We start from the raw sequence: 21,910 nt of genomic DNA, 5'->3' as shown, positions 1-21,910 counted from the left end.
TGCTCGAAAGCATCATTTTGAAAACAAATCAAAAATAACGACGATGGTTTCTATTTCTATTTTCAGTACTTTACTTACCCATAATAGAAGCTGAGCTATTGGCAGACAGGCAACGCTACAAGCTACGTGTAAAGGTCTTCTGAGATCGCGACTGTTGATCGGAGCATTTATGTCGTCCACGGTAGCGTGAGCTAAGAGTAAAACCACCATTCGCATATCATTCCTGTAATAAAACAATAAGTCAATTAGGTAAGTGATTTGAAGAAAATTAAAGGTAATTTTATTTACTTTAAAAAAAAACAACAATCTGAGTAAAAAAATTAGGATTTTCATTTAATTTCTTACAATCGTTTTTCTGAAAATGCAAGCTCAATTTTTCGACTCATCTTTTCAGAATTTTTTTTTGTTTTTCAATTTCTCAATTACATACTTATTTTGAGATATTTTTAATTCATTTTTTTGATGATGTCACATTATTGAACATTATTCAATTTCTTACAATTGTTTTTCTGAAAATGCAAGCTCAATTTTTCGACTAATTTTTCAGAATTTTGTTTTGAATTTCCAATTATTTTGCGATTTTTTTTCATTTTTTTGATACTAGGGTAATGCCTAATTTGAGGGGGGGGGGCTTCAAAAATAGGAGTGTTATTTTGTCGAGTTTTAATTGCTTGAAATTACAAAATTTTTTGTTCACTTTTGGTATTTTTAATTCTATTTTATTTTCCATTCTGTCATCTTTCAGAAATCTTCTATTTTTAAACTTTCGTTTGTATTTTCAAAATTTTTCACCTATTTCGATTTTCAACTCAAATTTTCAACTTTTTTATGATTCAAAAAAAAAATGTTCAGAGTTTTCAAAATTCAAACCAAAACAAGCACACGATTTAATTTTTCCAGATTTTCCAAAAAAATCAACTACGTAAAACAAGAACGAATTTTTTGAAATACAATTTAATTTTTTCACTTCCCCCCCCCCCCTTCCCAAAAAACCAATCAATTGTGAAAACTAGTGAAAACCAAAAACGATAAATATCTACTATTTAATTGAATCGAAAATGAAAAATATGAAAAAAAAAAAAATGAAATCAATCACTCATAAAATTGAAAGAACAAAACACTTCATTATTTGAATTTTTGTTGAAATATCAAAAAATCTGGAGTATTTTTCCGATCCTTGGAAAAATAACAAAAACAAAAAAAAACTCCAAAACAAAATTGAAAAGTAGAACAAATATGATAAAACCTCAATCATGAAGAAACCAAAAATTTGATTGCAAAAAAAATTGGAAAACCAGAAAAAAGTTCACTGATTAAATAACAAAAAAAACATTCAAAATGTAAAAATTTAAAAAAATGATAAAAAAGTAAAAGATTTAGAAAATGGAAAAGTAAAAAAATTGAAAAATTGACTACAAGGACATTCTGTACATTATTAAAGTAAAAAAGTGAAACATTTTCACACTGAAAAAAAAATGCAAAACGTAAAACTTGAAATTAAAAAATGAGAGAAAAAATAACGAAAAATTGCGAAGTTACTTGAAATGCTAATTTCAAAAAAATTTTAAAAAGGTGAAATAATTTTTCAACATTTCCTAGAACTGCAAAAAATATTTTTAAAAATGATAATTGATAATGTTTCAAAAAAAGTCATAAAAAAATGAAAACAATTCAAAAAATTGAAAAAAATATACCTAAACGCATTTTATCAAAATTTTTAAAAAATGAAGCATTTTTTCTGAAATTTTTATAAATTACGAAAGATTTTTCAAATGTTGGAGGTAATTTTTCAACACACTTGAAAAAACAAAAATTTATACAATACGTGTATACATTTTTTTTCAAAACAAAAGTTGATAAAAAATTGACGAGAAAAACAAAAAAAATCGAAAAAGAAATCAATGGAAATATAATTATACAAAAAAATCAACAAGTTTGAAAAGATAAAAAACTGACGAGAAAAACAAAAAAAATCGAAAAAGAAATCAATGGAAAATATAATTATACAAAAAAATCAACAAGTTTGAAAAATAATTCAACAAAAATCACATTTTTTCAAAAAACCAATTTGAAAAGAAAAGGAAAATGGTATTTTTTGGAACAAAAAAATTGCTTGAAAATAAACGAGAAAAATAGTGAAAAAAGAAGAAGATCTCAATGAAAAATACTTGAATGGGAAAATTGTATGTCTTTTCAAAGTTTGAAAATTATTCAACAAATTTTTCCAAAAAACAAATTAGAAAAAAAGGAAAATAATATTTTTTGAAATTATAAATTCCTAAAAATGAGATTTTAAAAAATTGAAAAATTTAATGAAAAATAAATGGAAAATTTGAAAAATTTCATTTAAACTAAATTTAAACTTTGAAAATAATTCAACAGAACTAGGTTAATATTTCTTCCAAAAACAAATTAGAAAAAAAGGAAAATGATATTTTTTGGAACTATAAATTGCTAAAAATGAGATTTTAAAAAATTCAATGAAAAATAAATGGAAAAATTGAATAATTCAACAGAACTAGGTTAATATTTCTTCCAAAAACAAATTTGAAAAAAAGATTGAAATTTCTACAGCGTTTGATTGGCTCAGTACGATTTTCAAGCAGAATGCTCAATTGCCCACCAGAAGGCTCTTAAGTGATTTTAAAATACGTTGAAGGAAATGATCAAAAATTGATAAAGTTGAAATGCAAAAGAATGAAAGCTGTTTTCATACAAATTGAATTTTAAATTTTCAAATTGTTTTCACTTTTTAGATAATGATTTTCAACAAGTAAGTATGGTTCATTCAAATGAGTCTCAACTCTCTACAGTTCATCTAATTTTTTTTTTTTTTCCAACAGTTGATCAATACTAACCTTAATATTGCCTCAGCCAACTGCTGAGTAATCGAAGAAGAATTCGGCACCGATGGTAAAAATTCTTTGGTTTCGTATTTACTTTTGATCCATTGTTCTTTCTGTTCGCGTTTCGATTTCGACGAAGGTTTCTCACGACTCGAAGCACCAGCTTCCCACACTGAATTCGCCAGCGAATTCCCAATCGATAGCATAACGCTTAAATGTCCCGGTCTAGAAAATAACAAATGAAAACACGTAGGTAAATACACAATTTTTTTTTTCGTTTTCAATGAAAAACCCTAGCAAAAGATTCTCAGCTTTACTTACGGCCATTCGTCTAAATCTAACGATCGAACTTTCGATATATGAGACCCGAGATTTCTGTGAATACCCGAGCACTCGATGCACATCAAAACTCCGATATTCAAACTAGCCCAATCAGGATCTATTTAAAAACAGAAAAAAACACACCATTTTAATCCCAATTCATTAGAAATATTATAACGAAAGATGATTCAACCAGAAATCCACACATACTCGGAGCATTGCAGTCGACGCAAGCGGAATTACCAGGAACGCATGTTCTGATTGATAAAATAGTCGCAGCTTCGAGCGACGAATTCAAACGTGATTTGCCTTTATTACTTTCGTTACCCTGTAAAACATCGATATCACTCTCGTTAGCATAATTATCTCCAAAAGGCTTCTCAAATTACCATCGTATTTCGTATCTTCTTACTTGTAACGAGGCTAGAATTTGTTGTTCGATAGCGGCAACCCATTCGTTTCTTTCTTCGATGCTGGAAGCTTCGAATTTCCATTGTTTATTATCCAAAGATACAATTAGGAACTCGTAACCGTCATAATCTAATGCGAAAAAAAGCAAAAAAAAAAACACATTATTGTCAACGATCATTCCCGAAAAATAACGAGACACATTTTAGTACATCGTTTCTCATTTTTCAAACTCTCATAATAATTATTATTATACCTTCGTTATCTTGATTCTTAACATTGGCGCTTTTCAATCTTCGGTGACGTTTTTTAACATGAGGTGTTTCTGCTTTACCCTCCGAGTATCCATTTGTAAATGTCAACGAATTATTAGACATAATCATGACCGAATCTTCGCTGTAAATAGACCAACAAAAAAAAATCAATTTTATGAAACACCACCAGGCAACGTTTACGTCATTTTGACATTTTACTCGACGGCCAAAATGTCATCGCGTACAGATATAATAATTGACCTAACGTCGAACACGTTTTAGCCATTTGACTGCGGCTAATTTTATCCCAACTTACCTTACACCGGTCACCTTTGAGTTGGGTTCCTTTAATACTTCGTACGCCGTTAAGAATACTTTATCGGAACATCGTTTTTCTTTATACTGAGAATCTAGACGAAAAAAAGTAAAAAGAAAAAAAAATCACAGTTTATTACTCGTATAAAGGCACGATAGAAGATACTTTCATCTATTTTCTTTTTATCGTCTTCTCGTATAACCAACGTACTTGAAATGCTAAAATTAACGAATGAGTCGTTTATAGAAGAAGTGTTTACGGTTTTTGAACCACGTGGCTTTTGACCTGGGATTTTCACCGTTACGTATTGTAACGAGATTTCTTTACCGTGGACTTCTTCCATGTAATCCTGGAACAGAATATATGAAATTTATAGCTCGACTGAAACTACATCAGAATATGAAACGAAAAGATCATATGAATAGGAGGGAAGGACGGAGCGAATCGACAGAAAATTATTATACCGATGAAAAAACAATGGAAACTTTCTCATGGCGACAGAAAAGACACGCAAAGCCTTCTATTTTCCAAACTCAAAATAGGATTTTCATAATTTCTTCAGTTTTAATATGCACTTCTCTCTACTTTTCCACGACAGAGTGTTCAATTAAATTTTCAAATTAAAATGCACGATTCTCCTTTCTTTAAAGCAATATATTTTCAAGATTTGGAATTTGTACTCTTATCGTTTGAAAATGTTTTTCAGATTCCCTACCCTTTTTTTTTTCAAAGAATTTTTGAGATAAGAATGACACTTTTTATTCTTGAATCGCAACTGCCTCATCAAGCTCAGCTTTTTTTTGCAGGATTTTTTGAATGCCTCAGAAAAAAATTATTTCATTTTTTTTTCAAAAAAAAATCAATTTTTACAACTTTAAATTTAGAAATCTCAATGAGAAAAGTAGTTTATCACTTTCAGTGTTGGTTTTTGAGCTAGACACTAAGAAAAAATGCCTTCAAGCAGAAGATCGATCAGGATGTTGATTTCCCGTTTTTTCCTCCAAATTTACAAGTCAAAAGTCCAAAATTACCAAAATTTTGAATATATTTTTTAAATCCAAAAATGTTCATAAAAATTCCAAAACAGTGGGTTCCAAAATATTTTCCCGAATTGGAATAAACTTCGATTTTACTCCAGTAGGCCATTTTGGCAAATTCAAAAAAATAGAGAGCAAGAGAGAAAAAACACCAAAAATTTTCTCAAAAATTGTCTTTTAGAACTTACCAAAAAAAAAGAATTTTTATGCATTCTTTAGAAAAAGAGAGTAAAAGTGAAAGTAAATCACTAAATTTTAAACAACAAATTATTCATAACAAAGTTCATCATTATACGTAATATCCGAATTATAGTTTTAAAGAAATAAAAAAATTTGATTATGAGCTTTTCGGGGAGAGGGCGCAGGTGAGATTAAATTTTGACTAAACGAGTTCAAATAAAGTGTACCTAGTATAATCATTTTTTTAGATCATCAAAATGTGGGTTTCTGAGGGCGCAAAATTCATTTTTGAAGATCATTTGACCCAAAACCCCAAAATTAGCCCGAAAAAGAAGGAAGAAAATATACCTACATGAACCAAGAATTTTCAAAAAATGCTATTTCGGTTCAAAAAGTGGGATCTCAATCGCGTAGATTTAATTTACGAACTACGAAGACAGTTTTTAAACCATAAAATCAGCTCCAAAGAGGAGGTACAAAACCAAATATTTAAAAAAAAATACAATATGGGCATCAAAAATCAAAATGTGGGTTTTTAATTGATCCCAAACTCCAAAATGAGCTTCAAAAAAAACACTTACAAAATTGAGAATTAAAAAAAAAAAAAACTATGTAAATGTGGAAAATTTATTCATTTTGAAAGATCATTTGACCCCAAACCTCAAAATTAGCTCTAAAAGGGAAGGTACAAATAAACAGGAAATGTTCATAAAATACTACATTGGTTCAAAATGTGGGGTTCACGGGCGTAGAATTCATTTTTGAAGATCATCTGATCCCGAACCACAAAATAAGCTCCAACAAATGTAGGTTTTTGATGGTGCAAAATTCATTAGATTCTTTCTAGGTTACTTTCGATCTGTGAGATAATGAAATAATTGGAATCAGCATCTTCAAGAACCTATAATTCGATAGGTAGGTATCCATTGGAAGTAAAAGAAATGGATGAGATAAAACATTTTCGTATTTGTTTTTCAATATTACTTTTTGGGTACGACTAAATTTTTCATCATAAGTGAAAATTTCTCCGAAGTCAAAATTTTTGGAAGTCCAAAATTATTCATTTTAAAAAGAACTAAAAAAATTTCTAAATTCTACAAGAAGAAGAGAATAAATGGAAAATTTCAAAGTTTGATTTAAAGAGGAAAAAGCTGGATTTTTTTGCAGTTTTTACGAAAAAAGCAACACACAAGCCCGAAATACAGAATAAGCGAGAATACATAATATGACCCCAACGGTGGGTAGCTTTTGATTTTTTTTAAAAATGTGAAAGGGGAGATTCGAAAAAGGTCGAAGAGTGATGTCAAAAGACTTTCGGGTCATCGACTCGAACATCCAACTGTCTTCGCAGTTTAAAATTTCAAAATTTGCAACATACAAATACGTAAATCAATTTTTTTTGGGCCATTTGCACCATTTTTGATTGTCTGAAATTACTTATCTTAATTTCTCAAGTGGTGCAACCCCCCCCCCCCCCATCCTAAAAGATAAAATGAAATAAATTATTTTTTCGAAACAAAAAGTTGTTTGAAATTTTCCAAGGTTCTTTCATCAAATTCTAATTATGTACAGACAAACAAAAATAACATTTTTTTTGCCTTCTTGAAAATAATATTTGCAACTTTATTCCTTTTCAAATTATAAAAAGTTGAGCCAGAATACCGTAGGAAAATTAATTCAACTCCAATAAAACTACTATCCATTCCACGGTTAGTCATTTTTCTATCATATTTTCCTTATTCATTAGTTCCTTCAACTCGACGAATTGTCATCGTTTTTATTCCATATCTAAACGTGCCACAATCATAAAACTCGGAAAATAACTTTCCTCTTTTCCCCTCTAATCACAAAAATACCAACTTAGCTCATACACTCATACACTGACAATGGTAAAAATCACAATATTACACAGAATCTCGCAGATTAAAAGTAAAAATAAAAACCAAAATCACGATGACTCACGTGTAAACTAGGATGATAGGTGAGTCTTCCATCATCGCATAATGTGACGTATTTCTTTTTCCAGTCTTTATTGAGCGTTTTGTTGCTCTTCTTGTAAAGATATCCCTGCTTCAGGGGGATCGCTCTACCGCTCCCCAGTTCGCCGTTTTTCAGCTTATCTTCGCCTTTTTTAGACGACGTCATGAATAGATTAGATCTTCTTCTGATTTTCCTGTGTAACAAAATAAAATTCGTCAAAAACAATCACACATATTGTAATAGGTATACGTAATTTCGAATTAAAATCTATATTTTTTTTCTTTACCTGGATGTAGTCGGCGTAGAGCTCGGAGTAGGTAGATCTTTAGGAAAACTATCTACTTGCTTGGAACCATCCAAAGAAATGGTCAATTCTTGAGGATGCCTGCTCAGATTACCAATCGAAGACGTTAGATTAATCCTCGAAGAATTCAGCAACGAATCCTGTAACGAGAAAAACCAACGCGACGTGTTTTTAAAAAAGCTACAAATGCACGACTAATAGAACGTAACGTTGGAAGAAATTTTTTTTTAAAAATCCTCGTTTTTCCGCTTCGTATAGCGATTGCTGACTAATTCTCGCATACCAACGCTATCTATAGTTTTTCCAACGTTAGTTGAGTCAGGTAAAGTACGCCGGAATCGATACGATAAGAAGTCTACTAAATGATATTATAATCATTGAAACTATGTATTATCATCATAATAAATAGGGCAACCCAATATATTTTTTTGAATCTTTTTTTGTTGCACTCCGTTTACAAATGTAACAAAATCATTTTACGTTTCAGAAAATTGCCTTTCATTTAAGACCTACTTCATTTCGAATATTTTCGAATATTTTGCCTTAAAATGAATATTTTCGCATATTTGATTGCTATTTGAATATTTTTGTCCAAAATTACCACATATTTTGCAATTAATCGAATATTTTTGAATATTTTGGAAATTTTTGCATTTTGAGAATCGCAACACAGGAAACGTCATTTTCATAGAATGTTGAAGATGAAAAAAATGGTTCTTTTTAATGATGATGATATTGATGATTGATGAAATGATGATGAAGATTGAATTTTAAATCAAGCTTAGATTTTTTTTCTTTTTTTGACGATCAAAATAGAATTTTAATTCAACAATTTTGTTCCATTTTGCGAAATTGCGAATAGTTCATGTGATTTAGGAAACAAAACCGAACGATGTAGCCATTTTTGTAATGTGCTTGTAAAGGCGAGTGAAACGATACCAAATTTGATTTCGAATATTTTCGAATATTTTAGGGGTAATCGAATATTTTTGTCGAATATTTCACCTCAAAAAATCGAATATATATTGAATATTTTACCTTGAATGAGAGCATATTTTGGGTTGCCCTAATAATAAATAATAAATCTGTACGTACGAGTACATATTACACGAACAGAATACGCAAATTGAAATAATTTTTCACCCCTTCTAATCTCACTTGTTGTATGTTTGTACAATTACAAAGTGTTCTGTTAATATTTCATTCACCTAATAAGGCTGCAACTCAACCTACACGGAGCAAATTGGTTTGCCGATATCGAGAATTGAAGGAGTAAATTTAGTATGCAGCATCGAATGTTTGTAATTATTTCTTCAGCGTTAAGTATGTAGCTATGTGAACGTCAAATAGGGTACGGATGAGTGAAACTCAATTAACCCATTTACCACGTGTTTAAAACAATCCAACCAAGTATACCTAGGTTGTATGTACATTTGTATTTTGTACGCTACAAACGAGTAAATTGCATAAAATCAAAATTACAGAAACTACAAAATTTGTAAAATTCAACACAAGAGCATTTATGTAATTTTAAATTTGAAATAAAATCAAAAACAAGTAACGTTTTAGCTGCATTCCTAGAATTTTAGCAACAAATGAAAATTCGTAATTATTTTCCCAAAAAGTCTTAAAAAATTGAACATTGAAAAAAAATTTCACAAAAATTCTCATCTCATTTTCAAAATTTCCACAAAAACGGTTAAAAACCAAGAAAAAGTAATGAAAAAGTTGATAAAACCAACTAAAAAAAAATCGTCGAAAAAACAAGAATAATGGGAAAATAAACTACATAAAATCAGCACAAAATAATCACAAGTTTTTAAAAATTATTTTAAAAATGGTTTAAAATTTTTAAAAAGTGACGAGTAAAATAGACCAAAAAAATCATTGGAACAAAAAAAGGAAAAATGAAAAAAATAACTGCACAGAATGGGAAAAAATTGCTAGAAATTATCGGAAAGTTTCTAAAATTGCCATAAACACGATTTAAAAAATTTAAAAAAGCAATAAGAAGCTGGTAAAATCAACTGAAAATTTTTTCAAAAGGCATAAAAATGGAAAAAATCGTCTTATCAAAATTCTATAAATTACATATTTTAAAAAACTGTATAAAATTGAAGAAAAATTGTACGAAGTTATCAAAAAAATGAAAACAATCGATAGAATCAGTATAGAATTTTAAAAAATATACTTAATTAAAATTTGCGAAATTGGCAGAAAAATTACTAATAATGAAAAAAAGTTGCTTCAATTTCAGTATGGAACACTTTTTTAAAAATTAGCAACGCTCAGTTTTTTTTTTTTTTTTTTCAAGTGCAAAATATAATTAAAGTTATACAGATACATTGAAAGTTTCTTTAAAATATAGAAATGGTGCAAAAATCATTCCAAACTACCAAGTTGATAAAAATTCGAAAATATTGCGAAGGAAACAGTTCAAAAAGCAAAGGAAAAAAATATGAAAACATTACCTATTGAAATTCAGCTGTGAAATAAAGTAAAAATTTCAAGTGAAAAAATTGGTTAAATACTTACAAGGAAAAATTACTGAAAATAAAATGAAACCGCAAAAATTTCAAAAAAAAACATGCCCGAAATGACTTATAGAAAATGAGTAAAAATTATTTTAAAAAGATGTAAAACCAGGAAAAAAGTCCGAAAAATAGACATGAAAATTGTGGAAATAAAATTTCGAAAAATTTGCACTGCAAAAATCACAAAAAACGGGACCAAGATTGCTGGAAATGATCAGAAAATCAGCAAAATTTGCATGAAAAGTTTAAAAAAATCAAAAAATATTAAAGAAAAATATCCATATTGCAAAAATTGCAGAAATAAGTATTGACACAATTTCCTAAAATTGACAAAAAAATGGCAAAATTGATCCAAAAAAAAAAGAGGAAAATGTTTAAAATACTTGAAATTTTTAGCAACTTAACGAAAAATTGGACGAATCTTTTTTTTAAAAAATATTGCAAATTAAGTAAGTAAAAATAATCTAAATTTATGTAGTAAGAATTTCTCATAATATAAGAAAAAATTACATAAAATTGTGAAAAAGATTAAAAAACCAACACGAAAATGACTGAAAATGCAGGAAAAAATGTGAAAATTTCACCGAAGCATTGCCAATCATTCTAAAAGCAACACAAAATACCGAAATTTTTTTCTGACAATAATACTACAAAAATAAAATAGCGTAAGTAGATAAAACATAGATAATTTTTGTCAAATTGGGCATAAAATTGAAATCGAAAAAAATTTGAAATCATTTGCAAAAAGTGAACTAAAAACCATTTCATTGATTTATAATATTCAGAAAACCACATTGATACGTATATTTGATCACATAGCCCTGATAGTCCCTTTTATTCTCAAAATCGGCAACTTAATTTACACGTGTGCAATCAAGTAGCTCTACGAGTATAAATTATTAGGTAAATTACTCGATATCATTATAAGAACACCCTGTATGTTTTTCCCCACCAAAAGTACACTGCACTCCTTTTAATTCCTTTTCAACTACGTCCTTATACGTAGACTCTTTTATTTCGGAAGTAATCAGCTAAATTACACTCGACTTACTTTCTTCGTATTTTTATTTTGGCATCCTACGGCGAGCGTATTTTAAAATGCCATTTCTTTCTAATTTAATCTCGTTTATTCGCTCTACATTCTGAGATAGGAGCAAAGTTGGGCAGAACGGATTACTCGCGAGCGCCGTTTAACCAAAATGGGAACTGGGAAATGGGTATTTTTGCCTTTTAAAACGACTAAAACAATTTCACTCTGACACGGCGGCGGGTATAGTACTCGAGACGACCACAACGACGAGGGACGAGGCTAGGCGTAGATATTTATTTTCAATCTTCTATTTCTCGTAAGTATGTACTCGTACAATGAAACCTTATCTCAGCATATGGAATATAACTACCTCCCTACCACCATTGTTTGGCAATAAATTAATGAAGAAAATCCTTCGTGGATTGGATACATAAGGTGCAACTTCCGCTATTGCCACTGCGCGATAATTGAATACCACAGTATGGTATACTACGAACCATTCGAGCCCTTTTTATGGGTAGACGCGATGAAAAAAATCCGCGTACTTGCCATAGTTGTGGTCTTTCGTGCGGAAACGTTTATCTCATCAAATTCTCATTAGGCTATGGTAAGTTAAAGTGTTAGTAATTTGTTAAGGTATATGTAATACGTATCCGTTTAAGTTATGTATTTTTTTTTCTTTTACTACAATGTCTCGATATAAATTACGTATAGTGTCTCTGTCTATGATAATCTGTCTTCGGTGTTTTTTTTTCTCCTTCGATGATTAATCGTTTTTAGCGTAATTGAAAAGTCGCAGGCGAGTTGGATCGCGAAGGGTTCAAGTTATCAATTTCTTTAGTGAAAAATTTTCAAGACTGAGTCATACCACTTCATTCATAAGAAATTTCAAAGATGAGATTGAGAACTCGAATTTTCTAAAATACCTCACAATGAAAATGTACTTCTTTTTACACTCACCTTACAAGGCATCGAGTACGGCAGATGATTGGGTGAATTAGGTGACGTATATACTCCATACGGCGTCGTCGGTATAATCAAATTAGAACACGGCGACGGCGAAGGCGACGCGAGATGTTTCATACTATTGAAATGATTCAGCGACATCGAACTAGCTGTGCTAGGCGTACCGGGGGTAGCTGGACGCGAATCCGATGCCGACGAGTAAACCGAACTGGTCAACCTTTGCTGGATGATTTTCTGGCACGCTGAAAGAAATTCAAACACGAGGGGGTTATTTTCATATACGTAGGTAAACTAGCTAGCTAGAGCTACCTACACGTACATTTTTAATACGTTGGAGTATCAATTGGACAAAAAAATGAAACATTATTTTTTCCATTTTTCGTCTTATTTAAATTAGCGAGTGCATCGAGGTGAAATATACGTATTATTGAACATATTAGATGCATATATTGCATATGTAGTCGACTAGTCGTAAGCCTGAGTAGGTATGGCAACTATCTAATGAGTAGTGATTTATGTAATCAAGTGTCAATAAGTACATACTCACAAATTCGTAAGCATACAGGGTGTGCTAGTAAGAGAATGTTGTACTTCAGATTAAAATTGAACCCTTAGGGAACCCAGAGATCATTACCATATTGTAAAAAAATTTAAATTTTCTGAACAGGTACTCATTTCATAAAATCAGATTTTTTCAAATAAAAGCCCTTTCAGAAAAAAAATTTAAGCTTGGTACTTTAAAAAAGAGCTTGAAATTTAATCAGAGAAGAGAGAGGGGGACATTTTCATAGGAAATTTGAATAGATCGTATTACACGTAATTTCAAAACTTGGAAGTGATCTGGCAGTAGAAGGGTTGGCCAAGTTTCTCCAACTCTAGCTCCAACTCCTCAATTTTTGATCAAAATACTCCCAATTCCGGCTCCGAAAAAGCGTAGAAAGTGCCTAAGAGTATACAGCTCTCATTCTCCACCTAACCTCCACCATGATTCTTTTTTTCCCAGAAGCCACCGGAAGACCTCTTCGAAGACTCTCAGGACCTCCTCTAGCCCGCTTCTGGAGGAAACACTTTCACTGGGATAATTCTACTGTCACAATAACTTCAAGATTTTTATCATTTTTATGAAATAAAAACATCTTGCGCAGTAGGCAAGATTAACCGACTTTGCTCTGTTATACAGGAAAATAAACAAACAATGAAACAATTGGTTTTATAAACAATTTGAGGCGTGTAATTTACAAAACAAATACTGAAATTTACCAATTTACCGAAATTTAGCTATTTACCAAAATTTACCAATTTACCAAAATTTACCAATTTACCGAAATTTACCAATTTACCGAAATTTACCAATTTACCGAAATTTACCAATTTACCGAAATTTACCGATTTACCAAAATTTATTGATTTACCGAAATTTACCAATTTACCAAAATTTACCAATTTACCAACATTTACGAATTTACTAAAAATTACCCCAGCAATTTATCAGCATTTACCTCAGTAATTTACCAGACATTACCCAATACCCACTAATTTACCAATTTTCCAATTTACCAAAAATTACCCCAGCAATTTACCAACATTCACCTCAGTAATTTACCAGACATTTCCTCACTAATTTACCAATTTTTTACCGAATTTTTTAAAATTACCCCAGTAATTTACTGTCAAATGTTTTTACCAATTTACCAAACTTTACCAATTTACCAAAAATAACCCCAGCAATTTACGAAAATTTACCAATTGGAATACCAATTTACCAATAAAAATTACGCCATTAATTTACCAAAACAAAAATTACCCAAGCAATTTACCAAAATTTTCGACCAACTTTAATTACGAGTAATTCACCAAAAATAACTAATCATTTTATTTACTAAAAATTACTATTAATTCACCAAAAAAAAAAAAATTATCAAAATTTACTGGCTATTTACCAAAAACTTAATGTTTTTTGTTAAAACAAAAATTACACTAGAAATTTTTGAAAAATTTTGATTTTTTATGGCAAAAAAATTTTGGACGGATAAAATTAACAAAAAAATTAACAAAAAAATCAACAAAAAATTTTCTCCTCTTGACTCGCGCGGGATTCGAACACCCGACCTCCGGCGCACCAATCTGCAACCTACACACCCTAACCACCCCATCTGTTTGTTGGGGGTGAGCCGTTTGCGTGATATAAGGGTTTACACAAATTTCTGCTTATCCATAACGTTGAAACACACTTAAACGTTCATATCTCGTAAACGGCTGAATCGATTTCGACCAAATTAAAAATTTCTCTAGTTCAGTATCAAAGCAATATTTTGCCATCATCAGTTTCGACTTAAAGTTCGGAGCTTTTGAGTTCAGCGTGACACAAATTTATACATAAATTGATAAATAAATAAATAAATAAATAAATATATATAAATATAAACTTATCTCGTTTTGCGCCATATGTCTTATCGTGATCAGCACACTCCAAAACGTCAAGAAAACCCACCCCCACCCAAATCCTCAACCATCATGACAAATACAATACCTTACTTTTCCGTTTCACGGCAAAGTCGGTAAAATGGATACAAAAAATCACGAGATTCTTCGATTCCAGCACAGCCCGTCATTGAAATGCAAATTGAACTCATCATATTGTGAGAAAACATCTCCAGAGGTCCTTTCGCAACGTGTTGAACAAACAGGACAATAGACAGAAGCAAGATAATTAGCAGGATTTGTTTTTCAAACATTTTAGTTCGAGGGAGGAAAGATCCAGTTTACAATTGTCAAAGAGAAAATTTTTCATATAACAAAATTCTTACAATTTTACATAAAAACAAGAAAAAAACATCTTGCGCGGTAGGCAAGATTAACCGACTTTGCTCTGCTATACAGGAAAATAAACAAATTTACCAAAATTTACGGATTTACCAAAATTTACCAATTTACCAAAATTTACCAATTAACCGAAATTTAGCTATTTACCGAAACTTACCAATTTACCAAAATTTACCAATTTACCGAAATTTACCAATTTACCCAAATTTACCGATTTACCAAAATTTATCAATTTACCAAAATCTACCAATTTAACAAAATTTACCAATTTACCAATTTTACCAATTTACCAAAATTTACCAATTTACCAAAATTCACGAATTTACCAAAAATTACCCCAGCAATTTACTAACATTTACCTCAGTAATTTACCAGACATTACCCACTAATTTACCAATTTTACCAACTTTTTCCATTTTACCAAGAATTACCTCAGCAATTTACCAACATTCACCTCAGTAATTTACCAGACATTTCCTCACTAATTTACCAATTTTTTACCGAATTTTAATTACCCCAGTAATTTACTGCCAAAGGTTTTTACCAATTTACCAAACTTTACCAATTTACCAAAAATTACCCAAGCAATTTACCAAAATTGTTGAACAACTTTAATTACTAGTAATTCACCAAAAATAACTAATCATTTTATTTACTTACTAAAAATTACTATTAATTCACCAAAAAAAAAAAATTATCAAAAACTTGAAGTTTTTTGTTAAAACAAAAATTACACTAGAAATTTTTGAAAAATTTTGATTTTTTATGGCAAGAAAATTTTGAACGGATAAAATTAACAAAAAAATTAACAAAAAAATCAACAAAAAATTTTTTCCTCTTGACTCCCGCGGGATTCGAACACCCGACCTCCGGCGCACCGATCTGCAACCTACACACCCTAACCACCACATCTGTTTGTTAGGGGTGAGCCGTTTGCGAGATATAAGGGTTTACACAAATTTCTGCTTATCCATAACGTTGAAACACACTAAAACGTTCATATCTCGTGAACGGCTGAATCGATTTCGACCAAATTAAAAATTTCTCTAGTTCAGTATCAAAGCAATATTTTGCCATCATCAGGTTCGACTTAAAGTTCGGAGTTTTTGAGTTCAGCGTGACACAAATTTATACATAAATTGATATATATACCTATATATATAGGTATTAGTATCCAGACTTGTCAACTGTTGAACGGGTTAATTTTACTATACAAGTGGACTGACCAACTTGTCAACTATAGTTGACAAGTCATGGGTTAATTTTACTATACAAGTCAACTATGAGTTTTCAGAAACTTCCACCAGAGGGCGCATGGCTTAGAAATCAAGGCGCGAGGACGAACGCAGGGTCTACAGTTGATTTGTAGTGAGTAGAATGTGATGTGCTGGTGGAGATGTATGCAAATACATCGATCCTGAGTGTACACGACAACAAATTTGACTCGAAATATTTCAGTATTTTATTGGCCCATTGAAAAATTAGAAACATCAAAAATTTTTATTTTGTTTAAGCTTTCTTGTGGTGTCTTAACTTTCTCAAAATTCAAATTACTTTGACTCCATTTTCAAAAATTTTCTTCAAAATTCAGCCTAAAAATCTGATTACTTTTTTCAAAACATAGATTTTTTAAATATTAGATTGAATCTGTAAATAAAATTTTGATAAGTGATTTAGAACAGAAATTATACCAATTTTAAAATTTTGTTCACTTTTCTGCATATATGCCAAGCATAGTTGACATGTCTGGTCGCGAGCAAATATATATATCTATATAAACTTCTCTCGTTTTGCGTCATACGTCTTATCGTGATCAGCACACTTCAATTCGTCAAGAAAATCCACCCCCATCCAAATCCTCAACCATCATGACAAATACAATACCTTACTTTTCCGTTTCACGGCAAAGTCGGTAAAATGGGAAAAAAATGAAATTTGCCAAATGGAGAGAGGGTTAAAATGCGTCTTAGTTAAGTTTTTCTATTGAGAAGAAAAACGAAAAAGAGAATAAAAACTTTGAGAAAAGGAAGAAAAGAAATTAGTGAAAAAAGGATTTTCCACAATTTGGGGCCAAAACAACACTTTTTGCCAAAATGTAGGACCTTTTTTTTGCGTTTTTGGCCAAACTGGAACATTTTTTCAATTCTGGATAAATTGTGACAAAACCGGAATAAATATTTTGAAATTTTGACCAAAAAAAAATTTCTTCGCCAGTTTAAAAAAATTGTAACAAAAACATTTTTTGGAAATTTTTGGAAAAAAATCAGAATTTTTTGCAATCCCCCCCCCCCCTCCTCCCGTAAACTAGACCATTTTCAGAATTATAGCGAAACCAAAGCATTTTTGCAATTTCAAGTTTGGCTAAAAAACATCACTTTACGATAATTCGAAAAAAATCCGATCACGTATCCTCTTCAAATTTTTTTGATAATTTTTGAAATTTTTGACCAGGTCACCTCATTAAAAAAATGATGAAATGCGCGTAGTTTTTTTTAAAAAAAATTTCACAAACGTATCCAATTAGAAGCTTCTGGTTCATTCCCTCCAAAACTATATCAAACATCAAGTTTTTGACTCACTGAGATAGGGTGGGGGAGGGGGTACAGAAAACTGATATTTTTTCATTTAAGGAAAAACGTTTTGGGCATTTTGGATCACTTCTGAACTAATTTGGATCAAGGGAAACTTTCACCATTTTAATAGGAGACCTTTTTTTTAATTTGTAAATTTGAGTAAGTAAATCAAATTATCAAAAATTGGCTCCAAGAATTTTACTTAAATTTTAATCAAATCAACCAAATGTTTGAAAAATTTTGATTTAAAATTCAGATCAAATTTTTACCTACAGAACATTCAACAGGGTGTCTAACGAAGCTCCCAGACAAGAAATCATGACTTTTTCATGACCCATTTTTCACATTTTTACTGCATGAAAATACCCTCTCCCCCCTCCACAAAAAAATAAACAACTTGAAACTGCAAGCAATTTTTTTTTTAATTTGTAGGCAAGTAGGTAGGTATTTCAGTTTTTTCATTTCTCTGATTTTTTAAACAAATTTTTCACTTTTTCATTCATTTTTTCATTTTATGACATGAGCTTTTAAAAAAATTTTCAAGTGTGTTTCGAGCAAATTTCATGACTTTTCATGACTTTCATGGCCACCTACCAAAATACATGATTTTTTCATGACCGTTAGACACTCTGTAAAAATATGGTTGTATTTCAGCTTTTCAAATTCATTGGCTAAAATTTTGTAGAAATTTCACCTTTCAAAAATCGCTTGAGGTTCCAGAACTGCTCAAAACGGGTCGAAATCATTTTCAAACAATTCAAGGGTTGAAAATACAAGATACATACCAAATTTGAGTTTTTCAGGTAAATTCGGAGGAATTTTGTTTTTTCCCATAATCGATTCAAATTTGTTTTTTAATAATTAATAAAAAAAATAAAAATTCAATTGAACACCTAAAAATGTTGGCTGGTGATGTATTTGTGTATGTTCTTTTGATTCACTTTTGCCTTGTTCAAAAAATAGACGCCATGTCCACATTATTAGTATTCTCGATTATATTGGAATTTGATACATAACAGACTCTTCGACGGACACCTTGTATAAATGAACTACCGTAAAATAATAAACTAGGTACCCATATTGTATTTTAATTACCCGTACCTACATATTTAGAATCGAGTTTATTTTACGTTATTTAATTGTTATTACGAAATTTTAAATAAAATACTTCACTCGCGTGTACATTTTACCGTTGTTATGTATTTCATTCTTTTACTTTAAGAACACTTTGATATTATGTATATTGGTAAAACTTTTCATAATTATTACTTTCGTAGAAGCAACGAACTACCAAACCGTGAACTGTAGTTTACTGAATCTGTAATATTCTGTATACCTAATAGTACATACATACATACGCATAACAAAGTAGGTAGTTCTTTTCGTACGTAAGAATCGAACAACTCTGTATACGTTTACGTACATCTTTCTCCTAATGCATAATAAGTACCCAATTCCCTTCACTACACAGTACACACACACTTGAAAAAATTCGTCATTCTTTTCATCGACTCATTCCATAAACCACCACAGTCTACTTGAACCATTTGGTACGCACAGAAAAAGTTTAAAAATAAAACCCAACCCACGTTTCAGATAACAATTTTCACGACTTATTCTTCAAAAATTATTCAAAAGAAATAAAAAGACAAAAAAAAATTCACCAAAAATCGATCCGAAAGTTCATAAGAATATTCTTACGAGTATTTGCGTGTTAGACACACGCGCTCGTATAAAAATACACATTCGAAGATGCAAAAATATCTCGCCTTACAGTCTTCGGCAATACCACCGGTCATCGGTCCATCGACATTCGTTCGGTTATAATACCACGAGTACGTCTTGTAATACGTAATTTAGTATCCTCCGCCAACACGTTAAAACACTAATGAGAAATTTACTCGTAAATAAAAAATTACCAACGTTCGTACTTGAATTAACGATTTTATTTGAACTTGGAAAATTGTCGTTAAATGCGGCTTCGTGACGTATACGTTCGTTGAAATTTATGTCTGTCGTTCAGTTCGCTTCGAAGTACATATAATATTAATTACGTAAAAATGGAAAACGAGACTTAGACGAGACGTGTTGTAACTGAAATAGGGTAAGAGAGCAATTTTGGGGTAGATCCAATTTCGAAATTTGGTGAAAGTTGAATTGCAAAGTAAAAGCAGATTTCGACAAAACGAGAAACGTTTTTGACCTCGAAATAATAAGGTGAAAAGTGCAACTTTCTCGGTCGATATCGAGAAATTTGAAAAGTTTGCCTCAACGAAATCTACATTTCGAAAATTTGTTCGAAATTCATTTCACGAGAATTGTCGATTATTTTTTCATGTTTCTTAAATTCCAAAGTCAATTTGACAGAAGAATTTTCACCATCCCATCGTCTCATTTTTCCCAAGATACCCAAAAATTATCATACGCGAACGAACGAATGTAATTTTCAGGATTTTTTCTCATTTTTTCACCAGACTCAATGTCGAAAAATTAATCTAATCTGTATAAATAAAATATCACTGAATGAACGATTTCTGAAGAAGCAAAATTTGGCTCATATCGACATTCAAAATAATCTAATTTTGGGAATCTTTGATCAAGAAATAGAAAGTGAAAATTCACTAGGAAATTTGTTCTCGGAAATGATCTATTTTCATTCCTCAACTTTTAAGAAATCATCATATGAAATGAACACCTTTGTAACCGAACTCGTTACTTTTTATCATTCATTACACCGTCACCTCTGCTTCTTCAAACACAAGATAAAAGAACATGAATCACACTATACGACTCTCCTTTTTTTTCTCTCTCTATTTCTCGTACCATCTTGAATTGAACCACACTGTGAGCGCCAATAAACCAACACTCGTATAAACATACCGAAAAAATTGAGCTATTTACAAACACCATATTTTAATTACACGATCCGCGATCCACGATTCACCATCTCGCGGTATATTCACTATTCAGTCGTACACGACCCCGCTCCACCCTTCGACCCTTCGACTTCGCGTAATCTGACGTCAAAATACGTAATATAAACAACGATAAAAAATAAATACGAAACGTTCTTCGCGGTTAAAACGACGTACAATATAAGTGTAAATAGCGCACCATGCACATCTATCGCTTCAAACATAAACACCAAATAAAATAAACAACCGGATTAGAAATCACACCGTAGATCTCGTTTCGCTATATTACTCGAGTCTCGATCTCGAACAGAGCATCTCTCCAATTCCAACAAATGGCGACCTCGACGATCTCAGCCAAGTATACTCGTAGGTATGCAGTATGCACATCTGCATATACGAAGCGACAGGTGCTTTTAGAAACAATACAGTACGGAAATTTCATTAATAACTCGTGCCCTTTTTTTGCTTTACGTATTCAGCTGCGATATGAGCGAGATTTTTTACGAGAAACTTGTCGAGTTGTTGACAATATATATCGATAAGAAGGCGAAGAAAGAGAGAGAAAGGACTCGTAAAATAGGCCACTTCAAATAGGTAGGTACTTACTCAACTGATATTATTTCCTAGAATTATTATCTTTTATTTGCATACGCATAACGCACTTGTGATGTACGATACCGAGCGAGTTCACTGTAGATTTGGAGCTTCCTTAAATAAAATATTGTATTCGAAAATAGACTCAATTTTTTTAGAAATTAAGGCTCAAACATTAAAAGAGAGCGACCTCGCCTCAAAAATGAGCATATTTTTGAACTAAGCATCCTTGAATAAATCTCACAAACAACCTGCCACAATCACTCCACGTTTTGGGATTTTAATCTTTTTTTTTTAGACATTCATGAAGGGGTTCGGAGGGGTCGAATCAAAAAAATAAACCAATATTCAACTCTGCGCATTTGTCACTTCACTTTCATTTTTTTTTTGAACTTTGATCAAAATCTTCTTTCTTTGTTACTTCTCTGTTCCGTGTTGAGACCCCCCCCCCATCATGAAAATTTGAACATTTTCGATTTTTTGAACTGCCTTCGCTTTAGGGTACTCTGTTTCAGTCACCTTGAACCACAAAAATTTCGCTACGTTGCCAAACTCTCATTTTCTATGAATAAATTACAGATTACTTTCCAAAATTTGTCAATACATCAACATTTCACTTTTTTTGACGCTTTCCAAGAATAATTTGGTCACAGTTTGGGATATTTTATCAACTTTTCTAGCAGGCAAATTGGCCAGAAGTTATGCAATCCGTATAAAATTGAAAAGCCCAATAGTTTTCATCTCATTTAAACAAATTTTAACGACTTTTTTAGCAATTCTACTGAATTTTACCCATTTATGATAATTCTCAGCTATCATCAATTCATCA

The 21,910-nt window shown here is 31.1% G+C and overlaps 1 protein-coding gene across 2 annotated transcripts in view; it reads right to left on the bottom strand.

Annotated features, from left to right (window-relative positions):
* The window catches only part of CenG1A (Centaurin-gamma-1A), a 67,604-nt gene that overhangs the window by 644 nt on the left and 45,050 nt on the right, over positions 1–21,910 (bottom strand). For both annotated transcript variants that reach the window (XM_065361852.1, XM_065361853.1), the window contains exons 5-15: positions 12,171–12,418; positions 7,629–7,786; positions 7,325–7,535; positions 4,356–4,494; positions 4,146–4,239; positions 3,832–3,971; positions 3,580–3,707; positions 3,378–3,495; positions 3,168–3,285; positions 2,859–3,071; positions 79–223 (exon numbers count right to left, since the gene is read on the bottom strand). In XM_065361852.1, coding sequence (XP_065217924.1) covers positions 79–223; positions 2,859–3,071; positions 3,168–3,285; positions 3,378–3,495; positions 3,580–3,707; positions 3,832–3,971; positions 4,146–4,239; positions 4,356–4,494; positions 7,325–7,535; positions 7,629–7,786; positions 12,171–12,418 — 1,712 coding nt within the window. The remainder of the gene's footprint in view (positions 1–78; positions 224–2,858; positions 3,072–3,167; positions 3,286–3,377; positions 3,496–3,579; positions 3,708–3,831; positions 3,972–4,145; positions 4,240–4,355; positions 4,495–7,324; positions 7,536–7,628; positions 7,787–12,170; positions 12,419–21,910) is intronic.

This window comes from Planococcus citri, chromosome 4 (genome assembly GCF_950023065.1).
Source record: "Planococcus citri chromosome 4, ihPlaCitr1.1, whole genome shotgun sequence".
Lineage (NCBI taxonomy): Eukaryota > Metazoa > Arthropoda > Insecta > Hemiptera > Pseudococcidae > Planococcus > Planococcus citri.
The sequence above is the reverse complement of the archived record's forward strand: the minus strand, read 5'-3'. Positions and strand labels throughout refer to the sequence as shown.